Below are 17,992 nucleotides of genomic sequence, written 5' to 3'. Positions count from 1 at the left end.
CATCAAATTGAGGACAACCCATTCGTAATTGGGTGTACACTTTAATCTCTCCAATATCTTTCTACTTAAACTATCATATCATACATAAAAGAGGGGGCTCTTCCACCATTACCATCCCAGCAGCCCCTAAAAAACTAGCTGAAGAAAATGAAAACATAAAACAGTAGAACATCAAATACAGTGGCTTGCGAAAGTATTCACCCCCCTTGGCATTTTTCCTATTTTGTTGCCTTACAACCTGGAATTAAAATGGATTTGGGGGGGGTTGTATCATTTGATTTACACAACATGCCTACCACTTTGAAGATGCAAAATATTTGTTATTGTGAAACAAACAAGAAATAAGACAAAACAGAAACAGAAAAAAACTTGTGTGCATAACTATTCACCCCCCCAAAGTCAATACTTTGTAGAGCCACCTTTTGCAGCAATTACAGCTGCAAGTCTCTTGGGGTGTGTCTCTATAAGCTTGGCACATCTAGCCACTGGGATTTTTGCCCATTCTTCAAGGCAAAACTGCTCCAGCTTCTTCGAGTTGAATGGGTTCCGCTGGTGTACAGCAATCTTTAAGTCATACCACAGATTCTCAATTGGATTGAGGTCTGGGCTTTGACTAGGCCATTCCAAGACATTTAAATGTTTCCCCTTAAAACACTCAAGGGTTGCTTTAGCAGTATGCTTAGGGTCATTGTCCTGCTGGAAGGTGAACCTCCATCCCAGTCTCAAATCTCTGGAAGACTGAAACAGGTTTCCCTTAAGAATTTCCCTGTATTTAGCGCCATCCATCATTCCTTCCATTCTGACCAGTTTCCTAGTCCCTGCCGATGAAAAACATCCCCACAGCATGATGCTGCCACCACCATGCTTCACTGTGGGGATGGTGTTCTCGGGGTGATGAGGTGTTTGGTTTGCGCCAGACATAGCATTTTCCTTGATGGCCAAAAAGCTACATTTTAGTCTCATCTGACCAGAGTACCTTTGTCCATATGTTTGGGGAGTCTCCCACATGCCTTTTGGCAAACACCAAACATGTTTGCTTATTTTTTTCTGGCCACTCTTACGTAAAGCCCACCTCTGTGGAGTGTACGGCTTAAAGTGGTCCTATGGATAGATACGCCAATCTTCGCTGTGGAGCTTTGCAGCTCCTTCAGGGTTATCTTTGGTCTCTTCCTTGCCTCTCTGATTAATGCCCTCCTTGCCTGGTCTGAGTTTTGGTGGGTGGCAGGTTTGTTATGGTGCCATATTCTTTCCATTTGTTAATAATGGATTTAATGGTGCTCCATGGGATGTTCAAAGTTTCAGATATTTTTTATAACCCAACCCTGATCTGTACTTCTCCACAACTTTGTCCCTGACCTGTTTGGAGAGCTCCTTGGTCTTCATGGTGCTGCTTGCTTGGCGGTGCCCCTTGCTTAGTGGTGTTGCAGACTCTGGGGCTTTTCAAAACAGGTGTGTATATATACACTGAGATCATGTGACTGATCATGTGACACTTAAAGTCCACCTGTGTGCAATCTAACTAATTATGTGACTTCTGAAGGTAATTGTTTGCACCAGATCTTAGGGGCTTTATAGCAAAGGGGGTGAATACATAAGCACGCACCACTTTTCCATTTTCTTTTAATACTTTTTTGAAACATGTTATTTTTTTCATTTCACTTCACCAGTTAGGACTATTTTGTGTATGTCCATTGCATGAAATCCAAATAAAAATCTATTTAAATTACAGGTTGTAATGCAACAAAATAGGAAAAATGCCAAGGGGGATGAATACTTATGCAAGGCACTGTACATACATTATTATCATATATTTATGACCAAACTGTCAAATATTACATGAACAAGCCTTGTTCAGGTGGGACAGACAGCAAGACAAACTTTGTAACACTGTGGCAGGAGCTGAGTGTACTATTGATCATACAGAGACCCTGATGAATATTTCATCCCATACTAACACCGGAAGGCTCGCTACAAATCTTTCAAATTTTGACAGTCGGGCAGAAAGTTCAATCAGATGGGAGTTGTCGGTTCAGATGAGCTTTGATTTGTCTTAATCGATTCTCAGCCCTTTCATCTTTGTGTGTGTGTAGCAGATCAACTGAGAACATTGGCCTGGCCAGGGTATAGCTCACAGAGAAAAGACAGTGCTGTCTACAGCGTAGGGTTCTGAATGCCAATAATCTGTTCACTTTCTCTTTGGAAGGAAGGCTGAGCTCATTTTTAAAAGACTTAGCACCCCTATTTCGTTGTAGTCCCTACCCACTGGCTGTCCATGGTTGGATACCCCTGTCCTAAGACTGTTATAAACTCAGCAATGAGAACATCATAAACATGACTACAGAATGTAATACAACCACAAGATATTGCTCTCTTTTTGGGGATGGCTAGGGGTTGGTGAGACTGGGTGACAAAGAGTAAAGTGATCCACTCACCTGGACATGGATGCATTCATTGCGAGGGTGGGATAGGGGTGCCGGAACCCCCCCGGGGGGATAGAGTACATGTGCTGGCCCTGCCTGAGAATCAGAGGAGTAGAGGAAGGCACCAGTGAGAAGAGGATCAGACACAGATGACAGATAACGCACCAGCACTAATCCAGCACTCAACTGCAATTCCCCTCCTGGCGGAAAAGCACCATTCAAATTGGTTACAAGACCCATAGCAAAACCCATAGAATGTGAAGAATTTATCCTAAATATCTCAAATATAGCAGTGTTTTATTATCAAAATTGCATCAGAATGTGCCTATACTGCAAAGTTTGATAAATACTGTACATATTATACCGTATTCAAGGTTTCTCCTATACTATACCAGGTTAGGACTGTACTTTGAGATAAATGCACTTCAACAAAACAACTGTTCTCCATGTCTATGAGTTAGGAGGATGTGGGTTACTCCACAGATACATAGCATATGGGGCAGAGAGGAAAATGTGCAGTTTTATAGCAAACCTCATGTTATTCTACATATTTTGCAATGAGGCTGAGAGCATTTAGCATTTTTATGGCTAATTTCCTACTATTCTACACATTTTGCCATGAGGCTGAGATTATTATATCTTTTTTTCCCTGTTATTAAAAAAAAAAAAAAAAAAATGCCATGGCTTATGACATGTTCATATGCTATCTGGGGAGAAGGGTGTTTTTGTGGTTGGGGCCCCCAGAGCCCGTAACCCCCCCTACCCCTTGTGGGGGCTGCAAGGGTGTATGGTACACCAGTGCATAAATATGTGTATAATACTGTTCTATTTAATGCTGTGTGTTACTCACTGTGGCACCAGCCATCCCAGAGGGTGAGGGATCTGTCCCACTGCACCTGGAGACAGGGGGTAGTACGGAGAGAGCTCTGATGGATGGGGAGTCCGAGGAATGCCTGAAGAGAACACAGAGGGGACAGTTGAAGCAATTGATAATTTAAAGTCACAGTCAAGGTCATTTTCTCTAAGAAATTAATAGATATACTGCAGTTTAAGTTTAATGCAAACCATGTAATGCTTGCATTGAGGTTGTGTGTGTGTGTGTGTGTGTGTGTACCGGTCTTTGGGTCAAGGATCTCCGGGGAGAGGTGTGAGGGAGGGGTTCCGGGGGAGAAGTGTTCATTGCTGTAGGTGATGAGGGGGGTCAGCGGGTGGACGTGGTGAGCATGCTGCACCACTGGGACCTTGTTGGACTGTAGGAGAGATGAGAGGAACACACAGAGGGGCTTTAGACACCAGAGAGAGAGGACTAGATAGACCAGGGGTTTAATAGTCTCCCTGGGTCTCCAAAGACTCACACAGAAACAGGCTCATTCATAACAGTCTGACATTTGTTGTGCCTGATGCTTGACATGTATGACACTGACCAACATGCACAGCCCTCTGCATCCTAATGCAAACTGTTCCAAATCCAAAGGTATGTTGTTGGTAGTCAATGTGTAATGTGTGTAAAGGTGAGTCCCTATGCCTGAGAATGCTGTCTGTCTGTCTGTCTGTCTGTCTGTCTGTCTGTCTGTCTGTCTGTCTGTCTGTCTGTCTGTCTGTCTGTCTGTCTGTCTGTCTGTCTGTCTGTCACCCTCCCTGGTAAACAATGCAGGCTGTGGCTATGTGTGTGACAGGCACTATGATGCAATCTGGATCCCCACCAAGACACAGTGAAAGCCTGCAGATGCATACCAACACCATTACGGCCATTAAGTGGAGGAGAGAACTGTTTGTTCAGCCCAACAGGCAAAACAACAGGGCCCAAGATCCAAAAGTCGCACCAACACAAGCCCCCAGTACTGTAGGTAGCTCAGTGCCCATACATATGGCTAATCCCTAATCTCAAGCCGCTAACTCACCCGCACACTATTCAGTTCTTCATTGATCCATGTAGGATGACATTAACCCTGAACAGTGTTTTCAGTTCCTCATTGATATGGTTTGAGCACACTGGTACTAGATCTATCGATCTAGTCTAAGGGAATCAAATCCTATACACTCAAAGCACTCACAATACAGCATCAATCACAACGGGAGGTGGGGTATACATACACTTCAAGGAGTTAAAGAACTTTGATTTTGTTGGAGCAGACTCATTGTTATTTCAGCTATTTTAATAGAGCTGTGTGGTGGCAGAGAAACTCCATATCCCCTAACTCTAGTGCAGCTAGCTAGCGGACCTGGCCAGGACAGCCAGGAGGACGATGATAATAATAATAATAACCAGCGTCTCTACTTTCATTAGGCAGCGTTCGGCCTCACAGTTATTTCCTCTGGCTGCCCTGCTCAATGAAACGCTTGTTGGCCCAACTCGTCACATGGGAGGGCCAGGGGTGGGGGGGAGAAAGGAGTCTTGTTCCTCCAACCTAACCTTTCTTCAGTATCCCTCCCAACCCCCTTCTCAACCTCTCGTCTAACCAACGAGGTCCGGGATGGAACAAGGTTTGCATTGAAACGACTGTACGCTGTGTTCCTTCATGCTGCTTAGAATTGTTCCAAATATCAGGCATGCTTTTTCTGCCCTTTTTTTAAAGCAGTTCCAACCTCTCCCCCTTTTTAAGTCTTAGCAAAAGTGTTTCTCCTGCTTCCAAAGCCTGCTTTGATTTCACTAATGCATGTTGTGATGAGGAAATTGCAGATGCAAAGCCTTGTAAAAGGTAAAGTACATATTAGGTGTAAATAAACAATAAGCCCATGATACATGGATAAAGCTTTCATATTATAGGATTGCGTACATACGATGATAATACATACATACATACATACATACATACATACACACACACACACACACAGTTGGAGTTTACATACACTTAGGTTGGAGTCATTAAAACTCGTTTTTCAACCACTCCACACATTTCTTGTTAACAAACTATAGTTTTGGCACGTCAGTTAGGACATCTACTTTGTGCATGACACAAGTAAATTTTCCAACAATTGTTTACAGACGTATTATTTCACTTATAATTCACTGTTTCACAATTCCAGTGGGTCAGAAGTTTACATACACTAAGTTGACTGTGCCTTTAAACAGCTTAGAAAATTCCAGAAAATTATGTCATGGCTTTAGAAGCTTCTGATAGGCTAATTGACATCATTTGAGTCAATTGGAGGTCTACCTGTGGATGTACTTCAAGGCCTACCTTCAAACTCAGTGCCTCTTTGCTTGACATCATGGGAAAATCAAAAGAAATCAGCCAAGACCTCAGAAAAACAATTGTAGACCTCCACAAGTCTGATTCATCCTTGGGAGCAATTTCCAAACGCCTGAAGGTACCACGTTCATCTGTACAAACAATAGTAGGCAAGTATAAACACCATGGGACCACGCAGCCGTCATACCGCTCAGGAAGGAGAATCAACGTACTTTGGCGTGAAAAGTGCAAATCAATCCCAGAACAGCAGCAAAGGACCTTGTGAAGATGCTGGAGGAAACAGGTACAAAAGTATCTATATCCACAGTAAAAAGAGTCGACATAACCTGAAAGACCGCTCATCAAGGAAGAAGCCACTGCTCCAAATCCGCCATAAAAAAAGCCAGGCTACGGTTAGCAACTGCACATGGGGACCAAGATCGTACTTTTTAGAGAAATGTCCTCTGATCTGATGAAACAAAAATAGAACTGTTTGGCTATAACGACCATTGTTGTGTTTGGAGGAAAAAGGGGGAGGCTTGCAAGCCGAAGAACACCATCCCAACCATGAAGCACAGGTGTGGCAGCATCATGTTGTGGGGGTGCTTTGCTGCAGGAGGGACTGGTGCACTTCACAAAATAGATGGCGTCATGAGCAAGGAAAATGATCTGGATATATTGAAGCAACATCTCAAGACATCAGTCATGAAGTTAAAGCTTGGTCGCAAATGGGTCTTCCAAATGGACAATGACCCCAAGTATACTTCCAAAGTTGTGGCAAAATGGCTTAAGGACAACAAAGTCAAGGTATTGGAGTGGCCATCACAAAGCCCTGACCTCAATCCTATAGAAAATTTGTGGGTAGAACTGAAAAATCGTGTGTGAGCAAGTAGGCCTACAAACCTGACTCAGTTACACCAGCTCTGTCAGGAGGAATGGGCTAAAATTCACCCAACTTATTGTGGGAAGCTTGTGGAAGGCTACCGGAAACATTTGACCCAAGTTAAACAATTTAAAGGCAATGCTACCAAATACTAATTTAGTGTATCTAAACTTCTGACCCACTGGGAATGTGATGAAAGAAATAAAAGCTGAAATAAATCATTCTCTCTACTTTTATTCTAACATTTCACATTCTTAAAATAAAGTGGTGATCCTAACTGACCTAAGACAGGGAATTTTTACTAGGATTAAATGTCAGAAATTGTGAAAAACTGAGTTTAAATGTATTTGGCTAAGGTGTATGCAAACTTCCGACTTCAATGTACATTAGAGGTTGACCGATTAATCGGAATGGCCGATTTCAAGTTTTCATAACAATCGGTAATCAGCATTTTTGGACACCGATTATGGACGATTACATTGCACTCCACGAGGAGACTGCGTGGCAGGCTGACTACCTGTTACGCGAGTGCAGCAAGGAGCCAAGGTAAGTTTCTAGCTAGCATTAAACTGATCTTATAAAAAAAAACAATTTTTCTTAACATAATCACTAGTTAACTACACATGGTTGATGATATTACTAGTTTATCTAGCTTGTCCTGCGTTGCATATAATCGATGCGGTGCCTGTGAATTTATCATCGAATCACAGCCTACTTCGCCAAACGGGTGATGATTTAACAAGCTCATTCGTGAAAAAAAGCACTGTCATTGCACCAATGTGTCCCTAACCATAAACATCAATGCCTTTCTTAAAATCAATACACAAGTATATATTTTAAAACCTGCATATTTAGTTAATATTGCCCGCTAACATGAATTTCTTTTAACAAGGGAAATAGTGTAACTTCTCTTGCGTTCTGTGCGGGCAGAGTCAGGGTATATGCAGCAGTTTGGGCTGCCTGGCTCGTTGCGAACTGTGTGAAGACCATTTCTTCCTAACAAAGACCATAATTAATTTGCCAGAATTGTACATAATTATGACATAACATTGAAGGTTGTGCAATGTAACAGCAATATTTAGACTTAGGGATGCCACCCGTTAGATAAAATACGGAACGGTTGTGTATTTCACTGAAAGAATAAACGTTTTGTTTTTTAAATGATAGGTCATTAATATGGTCAAATCCGGACACTATTTCCATCATTAAAATGCAAATCAATTTATAACATTTTTGACATGCGTTTTTCTGGATTTTTTGTTGTTGTTATTCTGTCTCTCACTGTTCAAATAAACCTACCATTAAAATTATAGACTGATCATTTCTTTGTCAGTGGGCAAACGTACAAAATCAGCAAGGGATCAAATACTTTTTTCCCCCCTCACTGTACATACATATAACCAGGCAAAAACTGGCACAATTACTCATACCAGGGTTTTTCTTTATTTGTACTGTGTTCTACATTGTAGAATAATAGTGAAGACATCAACACTATGTTGTAAGCAAAAAAGTGTTAAATAAATCAAAATATTTTAAATTTCAGATTCTTCAAAGTAGCCACCTTTTGCCTTGATGACAGCTTTGCATACTCTTGGCATTCTCTCAAACAGCTTCATGAGGTAGTCACCTGGAATGCATTTCAATTAATAGGCGTGCCTTGTTAAAAGTTAATTTGTGGATTTTTTTCCCTTCTTAATGCATTTGCGCCAATCAGTTGTGTTGTGACACGGTAGGGGTAGTATACAGAAGATGGTATTTTACCAAATAGGACTAAGTCCATACAATGGCAAGAACAGCTCAAATAAGCAAAGAGAAAACGACAGTCCATCATTACTTTACGACATGAAGGTCAGTCAATTCGGAAACTTTTAAGAACTTTGAAAGTTTCTTCAAGTGCAGTCGCAAAAACCATTAAGCGCTATGATAAAACTCTCTCTCATGAAGAACACCACAGGAAAGGAAGACCCAAAGTTACCTCTGTTGCAGAGGATAAGTTCATTAGAGTTAACTGCACCTCAGATTGCAGCCCAAATAAATGCTTCACGGAGTTGTAGTAACAGACACATCTCAACATCAACTGTTCATAGGAGACTGCGTGAATCAGGCCTTCATGGTTGAATTGCTGCAAAGAAACCACTACTAAAGAACACCAATAATAAGAAGAGACTTGCTTGGGCCAAGAAACACGAGCAATGGACATTAGACCGGTGGAGATCTGTCCTTTGGTCTGACGAATTCAAATTGGAGATTTTTGGTTCCAACCGCCGTGTAGGTGAATGGATGATCTCTGCATGTGTGGTTCCCACCGTGGTGTGAGGGTGCTTTGCTGGTGACACGGTCTGTGATTTATTTTGAATTCAAGGCACAATTAACCAGCATCGCTACCACAGCATTCTGCAGTGATACGCCATCCCATCTGGTTAAGGCTTAGTGGGACTATCATTTGTTTTTCAACAGGACAATGACGCAACACACCTCCAGGCTGTGTAAGGGCTATTTTACCAAGAAGGAGAGTGATGAGTGCTGCATCAGATGACCTGGCCTCCACAATCCCCTGGCCTCAACCAAATCGAGATGGTTTGGGATGAGTCGGACTGCAGAGTGAAGGAAAAGCAGCCAACAAGTGCTCAGCATGTGTGAGAACTCCTACAAGACTGTTGGAAAAGCATTCCAGATGAAGCTGGTTGAGAGAATGTGCAAAGCTGTCATCAAGGCAAAGGGTGGCTACTTTGAAGAACCAAAAATATATTTTGATTTGTTTAACACTTTTTTCATTACTACTTGATTCCATGTGTGTTCTTTCATAGTTTTGATGTCCCCACTATTATTCTACAATGTAGAAAATAGTACAAATAAAGAAAAACCCTTTTCCGGGATGGAAAAATGCCAACAGTGTAAACTTAAAGGGATAGTTGGGGATTTTGGAAATGAGGCCCTTTATCTACTTTCTGAGTCAGATGAACTATTGGATACCATTTTTATGTCTCTGCTTGCAGTTTGAAGGAGGTTGCTAACTAGCATTAGCGCAATGACTGGAAGTCAAATGGGTATCCCCTCCTTTCTGCGACTGTTACCACCGCTGCTAAAAAAAAAAACTAGAGAAAAAGCCTGGATGGTTGCATAAAGCATTTATGCATAATGTAGAAAACCCAAAGCCCAAATGTCATGTATACTTTAGGCATTCTTTGTTGTCCCACTTCATGTACAATGTGAGTGAATTTTCCCTATATTGTGGATGCTGTTTGAGACCTCTAGACCTGAGAGCCAACACATTTTTGGGAAGCACTTCAGTGAGAATTGGAAATGATCGCCATTAATAATTCATACTTTGGAATACACCAATCATGTGTTCACTCAGAAGAGAGTTTAAAGTTTAACAGCGCCAGTTTCAACATGAAGACCAGTCTGCATACGAGTAAAGCAAGCAAAAAAACGGAACAAAAATATGTAGACGTGGGCTGTCCACATGCAAAAGCATTTTGGCCAGCGGCCTACCTGCTTAAACCATCTTCAGAGGAGAGGTCCCTCTGTGGTCTACCTTTAAGTACATAGATGGTTACCTCATCAACTTCTACTGGGTTATTAGGTGCTGACAGAAAAGCAATAAGCAAGTCCCTCCCTCTAGATCAGAATATTGTGAGTAGTTACAATTAAATAAAAGCATTGGTATTACACTTCTTCATTCTGTCACATTGAACTTTCAGTTGGATAGCAGTTCAACAGTAGTTACCAGTTAGTCAAAATGAAAGAAAAAAAAATGAAACGCACAAAAACAAGTCATCTTAACGTGTAAAAGTGAAGAACGCCAACTTAAATCATGGTTCTAAATAAAAGAAGGAACTACCCAGCCCATCCATACCTCCATTCAGCCTCTAATTACCCCTTTACCCATCACAGCCTCACATGCTTGGTTTCATGATCCATGGTCAAGGTGTAATATGGAAACCACATGGAGCATGAGCTGTGTTTTAAATATAAACAACATCTACGTGACGGCCGGGACATAGAAGGAGCAATCTGGAGGCAGACGGGACCTGCATTGACACACAGACATCGTCCTCTCTAAATAGACCTGCCTGCTCGTTAAACTACCCAGTCCACTGTAACAAAGCACAATGCCTTCACAACTGACGTGTGGCAACACTGTTGAATGATATTGGATTCAAATTGACACGGTAACAGGAAGATGAAAAATAGCAAAAAGTTGCTGAGCCAGTGCAGAGACAAGGTGGCTGTCTGTTAAGCAGTTTGAGGCGAAAGAGGCCAAGGTGGCAGTACCTCACTGGGCCGTTAAACTTGGAACACTGCTAAGAAAAGCTTAGTCCTTGGTCAATGTGGGTGGAGGGGTAGATTTCATTCAAATAAACATGTTTTTGGATCCTGCACATCTGAATTGAATTACTAGGCAAACAGCCGATGGGGAAGAGCGCTCAGAACAAACTGAATAACCCCAGGGCTTTGTGTGCGCCTTTCTGCTACGTGACCCCTTCTGGGTGGGAGGCTCAGAGGCTTTTCAAAACTCCAGGAAAGAAAGAGTGAAAAGAATGCATGGCATGCTGAGAAATCCAAGAATTGTTTTTCAATGCCAACAGGAAAAGGACATAAGAGTGGACTGACTGTCGTATGCTTTTAGAACAAGCCCACCAAAAACTATGGCACAGACAAGCTGCGTCGCTTTACGTCTGACAAGTCATCCACACTGAAAGGGTCAATGGCAATTACATTTAAAGTTAACAAAATGGCCGTGTCACGTTACAGTTGCTAGACACCAATAAATAATTTAGTGTTTCACCTAGTTCACGAGGAACTGAGAGGGCAAGCGAAAAGGCAAGCATTGACACAAACAGTCACCACTACTTACCACAGCCACAAAGCCATAAATTCCGGCCTATTCGTTCAACTTATCTTCTTTAAATGTGATTTCAAACCTAACCTTAACCACACTGCTAACCTTATGTCTAACCATACCTTTAAAATAAAAACAAAAAGCTCAATTTTGTTTTCATGAATTTGTGGCTGTGGTAACTACTGGAAACCTACAAAACAAGGTGAAATTACTAAAAAAGGATGTAGAAAATAATTATTTACCACTGATTAATCAAATAGCCGATTTTGAAAGTTTTGGTTTTCAGATGGCTATGTACTTGGATGTCGGGATCTGGTTCCTATATTTGACTTTCACTGAGGTACTGAGTCCAGTGTGTGTCTATAAAAGCAAGGTTTCTGCAGAGCCATGGAAGGACTACAGCCTTCCCATCAGTATTCAGTTAAGGCTTATCCAAAACCTTTGATTTTATGACGGACTCTGGTTATTTAATGCGTAATGCAACATCTCAGAGCACACCCAGTAAAACAAATTTTGACTGCAAGCTAGCAGAAAGTAGCTTTGCCAAAACCAACCTGTACCATTCTCAATCGATGTCTTTACAAAAACTGCTATTCAGTCTAATGTGCCGAAAATATCAACGGAAACTCCATGGACAAGCCATTTTTGGATGCACACCCATGTCAGTGCTGAGCTCTTACCACTTCGATTCACTTAACAAGCAATCTGGTGACCTCCATCCTGCTCCAAGTGAGTTATGACAAGCTGCTGACACAGTGACCAAGACCAACGCTCCTGTTTTCAACATGATTGTTCTGTAATGGGGTACTGAAACACAAGATAGAAGAATTCCTCTGTCTTTGTCAAATTCAGAGCAGGAGACCATTTTGAGCTGTGAGTACTGATGATCTGATGACTGGACTGGGCAGGCAAACACTGAAGTTAGCTATCAGATCTCATTAGGAAGTCACATTCTTTGTAAACATCCTCCATTGATGTTTTAACTTTTGCTAGTGAAAATTATGTGGACAGCCCTTCAAATTAGTGGATTCGGCTATTTTAGTCACACACGTGTATAAAATGGACCACACAACCATGCAATCTCCATAGACAAACATTGGCAGTAGAATGGCCTTACTGAAGAGCTCAGTGACTTTCAACGTTGCAGTCATAGGATGTCAAATTTCTGCCCTGCTAGAGCTGCCCGTCAACTGTAAGTGCTGTTATTGTGAAGTGGAAACGTCAAGGAGCAACAACGGCTCAGCCGTGAAGTGGTAGGCCACACAAGCTCACAGAACACGTATCGTGTAAAAATCGAGTCCTTGGTTGCAACACTCACTACCAAGTTCTAAACTGCCTCTGGAAGCACCGTCAGCACAAGAATTGTTCATTGGGAACTACATGGGTTTCCATCACCAAGCAGCCACACAGAAACCTAAGGTCACAATGCGCAATGCCAAGTGTCAGCTGGAGTGGTGTAAAGCTTGCCGCCATTAGACTCTGGAGCAGTGGAAAAGCGTTCTCTCAAGTGATGAATCACGCTTCACCATCTGGCAGTCCGACAGACAAATCTGGGTTTGGCGAATACTAGGAGAACGCTACCTGCCCCAACGCATAGTGCCAACTGTAAAGTTTGGTGGAGGAGGAATAATGGTCTGGGGCCCGTTTTCATGCTTTGGGCTCAACACCTTAGTTCCAGTGAAGGGAAATCATAACGCTAAAGCATACAATGACATTCTAGACAATTCTGCGCATCCAACTTTGTGGCAAAAGTTTGTAGAAGGACCTTTCCTGTTTCAACATGACAATGCCCCCGTGCACAAAGCAAGGTCCATAGAGAAATGTTTTTTCAAGATTGGTGTGGAAGAACTTGACTGGCCTGCACAGAGCCCTGACCTCAACCCCATTGAACACCTTTGGGATAAATTGGAACACCGACTGCAAGCCAGGCCTAAATCGCCCAACATCAGTGCCAGACCTCACTAATGCTCGTGGCTGAATGGAAGCAAGTCCCTGCAGCAATGTTCCAATATCTAGTGGAAAACCTTCCCAGAAGAGTGGAGGCTATTATAGCAGCAAAGGGGGGACCAACTCCATATTAATGTCTACAATTTTGCAATGAGATGTTCAACGAGCAGGTATCCACATACTTTTGTAGTGTATAAATACAGTGAAGTACACATCAGGGTTTCCATTACGAAAATGTGCCGCTTGACATTTGACCGGTAACATTTTAATTTACAGGACATTTGAGAAATTTGCCAGACCCATATGCATTGGGTGCATAACCTGATTAGGGCGTCCATTCACAGTGCTCAGAATGACAGAAATCACATTTAGATTATGGTAATTCATATTAACAGAACATGCAAGTCGAAGATGCAATGATATGCGGTCCTTCTTACCAAATTCTGATGGGCACTTTGAAGATGTTTAGAATAACTGTCCACATTTACTTTTCCTCAGCCTACAAGACGAGTAACGCACAGCAAAATCACTAGCCTTTGTCAATCTACTATCCCCTATAGAAGGAAATTTGACCTGTTCTATTTGGTCAGCTTGTTGAGAAGGAAATAGCCTATTCCAAACAGACTCTGGGACAGTTGTGGGAAGATTGATCCCATATTCATACAACCAGTAGGCCTTTGCTACATCAAACATTTTTTTAAAGCAATGCGTCTGATGAAACAGATCAGAACGTTTAGCTTAAAATGTTCTTCACGTTATAAGCGCAGCAATCCACACAAGGCAGCAGGCTACACGTGAATGTTCGTTCCATAATGCAATTAGCAGGAAAACACCATTGTCAAAAGGGCACTTCATGTGAGAGGTTTCATGTGACAGATGAAAATATCCACTAAGAGATCTAGTAGCCTACTTTGAAGCAAGGAAATACATGCCTCATAATGTATTCAACCATTCAGGTTTCAAACAATTAAGTATGTTGTTTTCAAAATGCATAGCCTACTGCCTCCAGCTCATTGCCAAGTGGTGTCTGACACGGTGATGAAGCCTGCCTTCCTTTGCCATTTGAGATGCTGCAGCAGCAGCTCTCGCGCTGTCTGACAGATTTTCCGCTCAAAGGCGCTGTATGCTGTACGTGTGTGATAAATAAGGTACATAATGAATATACTGCAGACTACACACTCGCCAATTTAATTCCACAAAATTATGCAAATTAGCCTATAGACCGATAAGCATGACCAGTCAAAGGAATTTCCATAGACTGGTATTTCCATCGATGAATAGGCTAAAAAGCATTACTTCGCAATGGGATTTTCTTCTTTTCCCCGACAATTGGCCAGCGCCAATTTGATTTAAAATCAACTTTTCTGCCCTAAAAGGTAAAAAAATATGTTTTTAGGAAAGTTGTGTTTTTTAGACAAGGGCATTCCATGAGTTGGTCTGATGGGAAGTTGTGATGTCATCGACCTCCCCCTCCGTTGAGGAGCAATAGAGAACAAAAGAGGAAAGGCCCACCCTCCTACTTGTGATGTCATGACTTACCTGGACCACCTGTTGAGATGTGCCTTTTGTTAACTAAATCAGGTGTTAAATGAGGTGAGAAGGAGACTGGAGTGCCACTTTAATGTTGAGTCACTTATAACTAATGACATGTCAAACAGTCTAACATGGACCAATCAGTAGGAATGGTAGAATGACCTGAAGCAGCGGTATTGGCAGCATGACCTCCGTGGTTATGATCGGGCTGCATTACTCTAGTTTGAGGAGTGCGTTATTGCTGCTGTGGAAATGCACATGATCTGTGGTGCCAGATGGCAGACAGCTCTCTCCCTGTCCAGTCTGCTCCAGCAAGGCCGGACACTACTGGTGGAGAGACAAGGCAAGGGCTGACTCCCACAATACATCAACTGGCCCTGTATCGCCATTGATGTATAATGAATGAAGAGGTAGCCCTCTGAGTATGATATGGGGGCGGGGGTGGGTATTCACAGGCAAGCTTGTTCCCTTCTATTGTTCCCTTCTCCCTAGTCTGCCCACCCATACTACCAAAAGCAATACCAACTGAATGCTAAACAAACCTGTCTCGTAAATAATTGAGGATCTCGGCCGGAGAAGGCTCTGATTAGCATACGGGCCTTATGGACCCAAACTGCACAGCAGCTACAGGACAGACTTCCCCATTCCACAGGCTTCTTATAGCCAAACAAGGGTTTCATTTATTTTTCAAAGCTTCCTCTCGCTCCTGGTCCACTAAGACAACAAGAGGAGTCCTAGTGAGACCAGCTCCATCATTCATTACAATTCACATTGTTGTCTGCTGCAGGCCAGGCACCGTGAGGGACACTTGATGATCTGAGTCACCAGGAATCTGATCATCAGTGATGGCATCATCATCTCATTACTGCTGTAGAACTGCTGCTAAATGACTAATTCATCAGCAAATACACTAAGGGGGAGAATGCCTTTATACAAACACATTCTAGGGCAGATAAGTCATCAGTAAAAGGGCCATATGTGTATGAACAATTGAAGATTCTGAAGGTACATGCATATGTGCATACTTGAGGGTCACCCCCAGGAGTCCCACAATCAATATCAGAGAAAAACGCTGTCTCCACACCAGCCATCATGAATATACAATTATGACATGTAATGAGTGCTTGCAGAAGAGAGCAGGAATACATCAATATTGTGGTTGATGGAAGCCCTGCTGCTGTCCCCTGGCTCCCTCTCCTCAGGTCCCTCTGGCTGGTGTTGGCCCTGGCCCCTGGGCAGTAATCCCTGGACCCCTGTGTACCTCTGCATGTTCCCATCCGCTCCCAATGCTCTCATTAGTGCAGTGCTGGGGCCCTGCAGGCCTGGGGAGCCTGCCTCCTGCTCCCCCTCTCTGCTGCCTGGGTAATGAGCACATAATCAGCCTGGCTCCCTGGCAGCAGCTCACCAGAAGGGCATGTGGGTTTTATGGCCGTGGTGTGTGTGTGTGTGTGTGTGTGTGTGTGTGTGTGTGTGGTGTGTGTGTGGTGTGTGTGCACAGTGGGGTGTTTCAATCTGAATCCCCAGTGGCCCAGCCTTCCTTTGCTACACTCCCTCTGTATCAGAGGATGCTTCTGCTCACACATCTGATGACCCTTTGTCTCAGATCACCTGATCTAGAATGGCTACTTCCTCTTCTAGTTCACATGACCCGATACTCTATTGCCAGAAAAGATTTAAGGGGAAGAAAATATAAAAAGTGAAAGAAGACAGTGACTTGAGATGGGAACCAGCAAACTGTCCACTACCAAATCTAAAGTTAGGCAATTAAAATAAGTCAAATATTCTCCTTCAAAATTAGATACAGTAAATCCCTCACGTCTGAATGGCAAAGTACACAATAAGACTCTCTCTATTGACCTTCCTGGTTCAATAGACGTCGCAGATATAGAAGGCTCGCCGCAACAGAGAAATCCGGAGTTCAGCCAAGGCAGGGCAGCATGGAACCAAGCCAAAGTCCTCAGTGTTCACGTCAAGTCTTCAATAGCCCCTTTCAATTCCTCCTGATTCACTTCATTACTCTGCTCCTTATTGAGATTTTTTGCGGTCCCATAATGCAAGACCATGCATTTCATAATGTTATATATTAAGTAAATAAAATAAAATCCATTGGCAGGAACAAAACAGGGCACAGCAGACAAACGAGCCATGCTCACAGACAGTCACCGACAGGTCAGCACTTATTGTAATAAAATGTATTTAAATTGGCTTCCAATTGAGAGTGAAGTCAGCCACAGAGCAGCTCTGGATTCCCCAGGGCTAGGCCTGCACTGCTCCCACTGACAACAGCTTCCCATTGACACCACTCAATGAGGACTTTGTCAAGTGCATCATTGCGTTTATGAGATCCGACAAACACACCAAACTAAACAGACCCGTCTAGCCGGGATTACTGAGGTCACAGGCTGAGTCACTGTGGTTATTTTTCCCACAGCTTGGTGACTGAGGCTGGCTCTTTCTGAGCACATCTACAGATCACTTCCCTAACCCCAGATCAGCAAGATATGCTGTTCTACTTTCTCTCCACACTTCATGGTATGTTGATCCCTAGTGGCATTTATCTAGTGTTATCACTAAAACACGGTTCCATATGAGGTGTAACAGGCCCAGCAGGTCCTGCACGTCCAGAGGTGCACAAAAGAGACTGTGCCAAAACATAATCACGGACGACTTATCTACGGAAAGGCATATGAACTGGCCGGACGTGAACTTAAATTATATGAGAATTAATGATAAATGATGTATTGGACTGGCATGGTATGGAATGACTAGATGACTGTGGTGTAATGATGTAGTGTAGTGAAGGGTGCTGTGAGCGGTTACTAGACTCAGTGGATGGATAGATGGTATGGTGTACTCACTAGGTGTCCTGGGGTGGGGGAGCGGGAGTCTTTGAGTCCAGCAGCTCCAGGGACATCCAGTAGAGGCCATTTCATCTGCAGGTACTGTGGGGTGAAGAAGGAGTAACATGAAATCAGGATTATTTAGGTAGATTCAAATGAAAGCAATCACAGAGAAAAGGAATGTATTTCTATACAATAATACATAATCTGCTTCATATATACTCACAGTTCACAATCACACAATTTTACATCATATGCTATTATCTAACTTGCTATAATGTGTCGAGACTAACTCGCTAATGCTTGTTGAGAATGAATAGCATGAAATATGGTTTAGCTATTCCAGA

General features: G+C 42.7%; 1 protein-coding gene across 3 annotated transcripts in view; it reads right to left on the bottom strand.

Annotated features, from left to right (window-relative positions):
- Window positions 1-17,992, bottom strand: part of LOC106580381 (transcription factor 7-like 1-A) — a 46,146-nt gene that overhangs the window by 3,203 nt on the left and 24,951 nt on the right. For all 3 annotated transcript variants that reach the window (XM_045703116.1, XM_014161386.2, XM_014161387.2), the window contains exons 4-7: window positions 17,664-17,747; window positions 3,535-3,670; window positions 3,271-3,373; window positions 2,433-2,516 (exon numbers count right to left, since the gene is read on the bottom strand). In XM_045703116.1, coding sequence (XP_045559072.1) covers window positions 2,433-2,516; window positions 3,271-3,373; window positions 3,535-3,670; window positions 17,664-17,747 — 407 coding nt within the window. The remainder of the gene's footprint in view (window positions 1-2,432; window positions 2,517-3,270; window positions 3,374-3,534; window positions 3,671-17,663; window positions 17,748-17,992) is intronic.

This window comes from Salmo salar, chromosome ssa20 (genome assembly GCF_905237065.1).
Source record: "Salmo salar chromosome ssa20, Ssal_v3.1, whole genome shotgun sequence".
NCBI classification, from domain to species: Eukaryota; Metazoa; Chordata; class Actinopteri; order Salmoniformes; family Salmonidae; genus Salmo; species Salmo salar.
The sequence above is the reverse complement of the archived record's forward strand: the minus strand, read 5'-3'. Positions and strand labels throughout refer to the sequence as shown.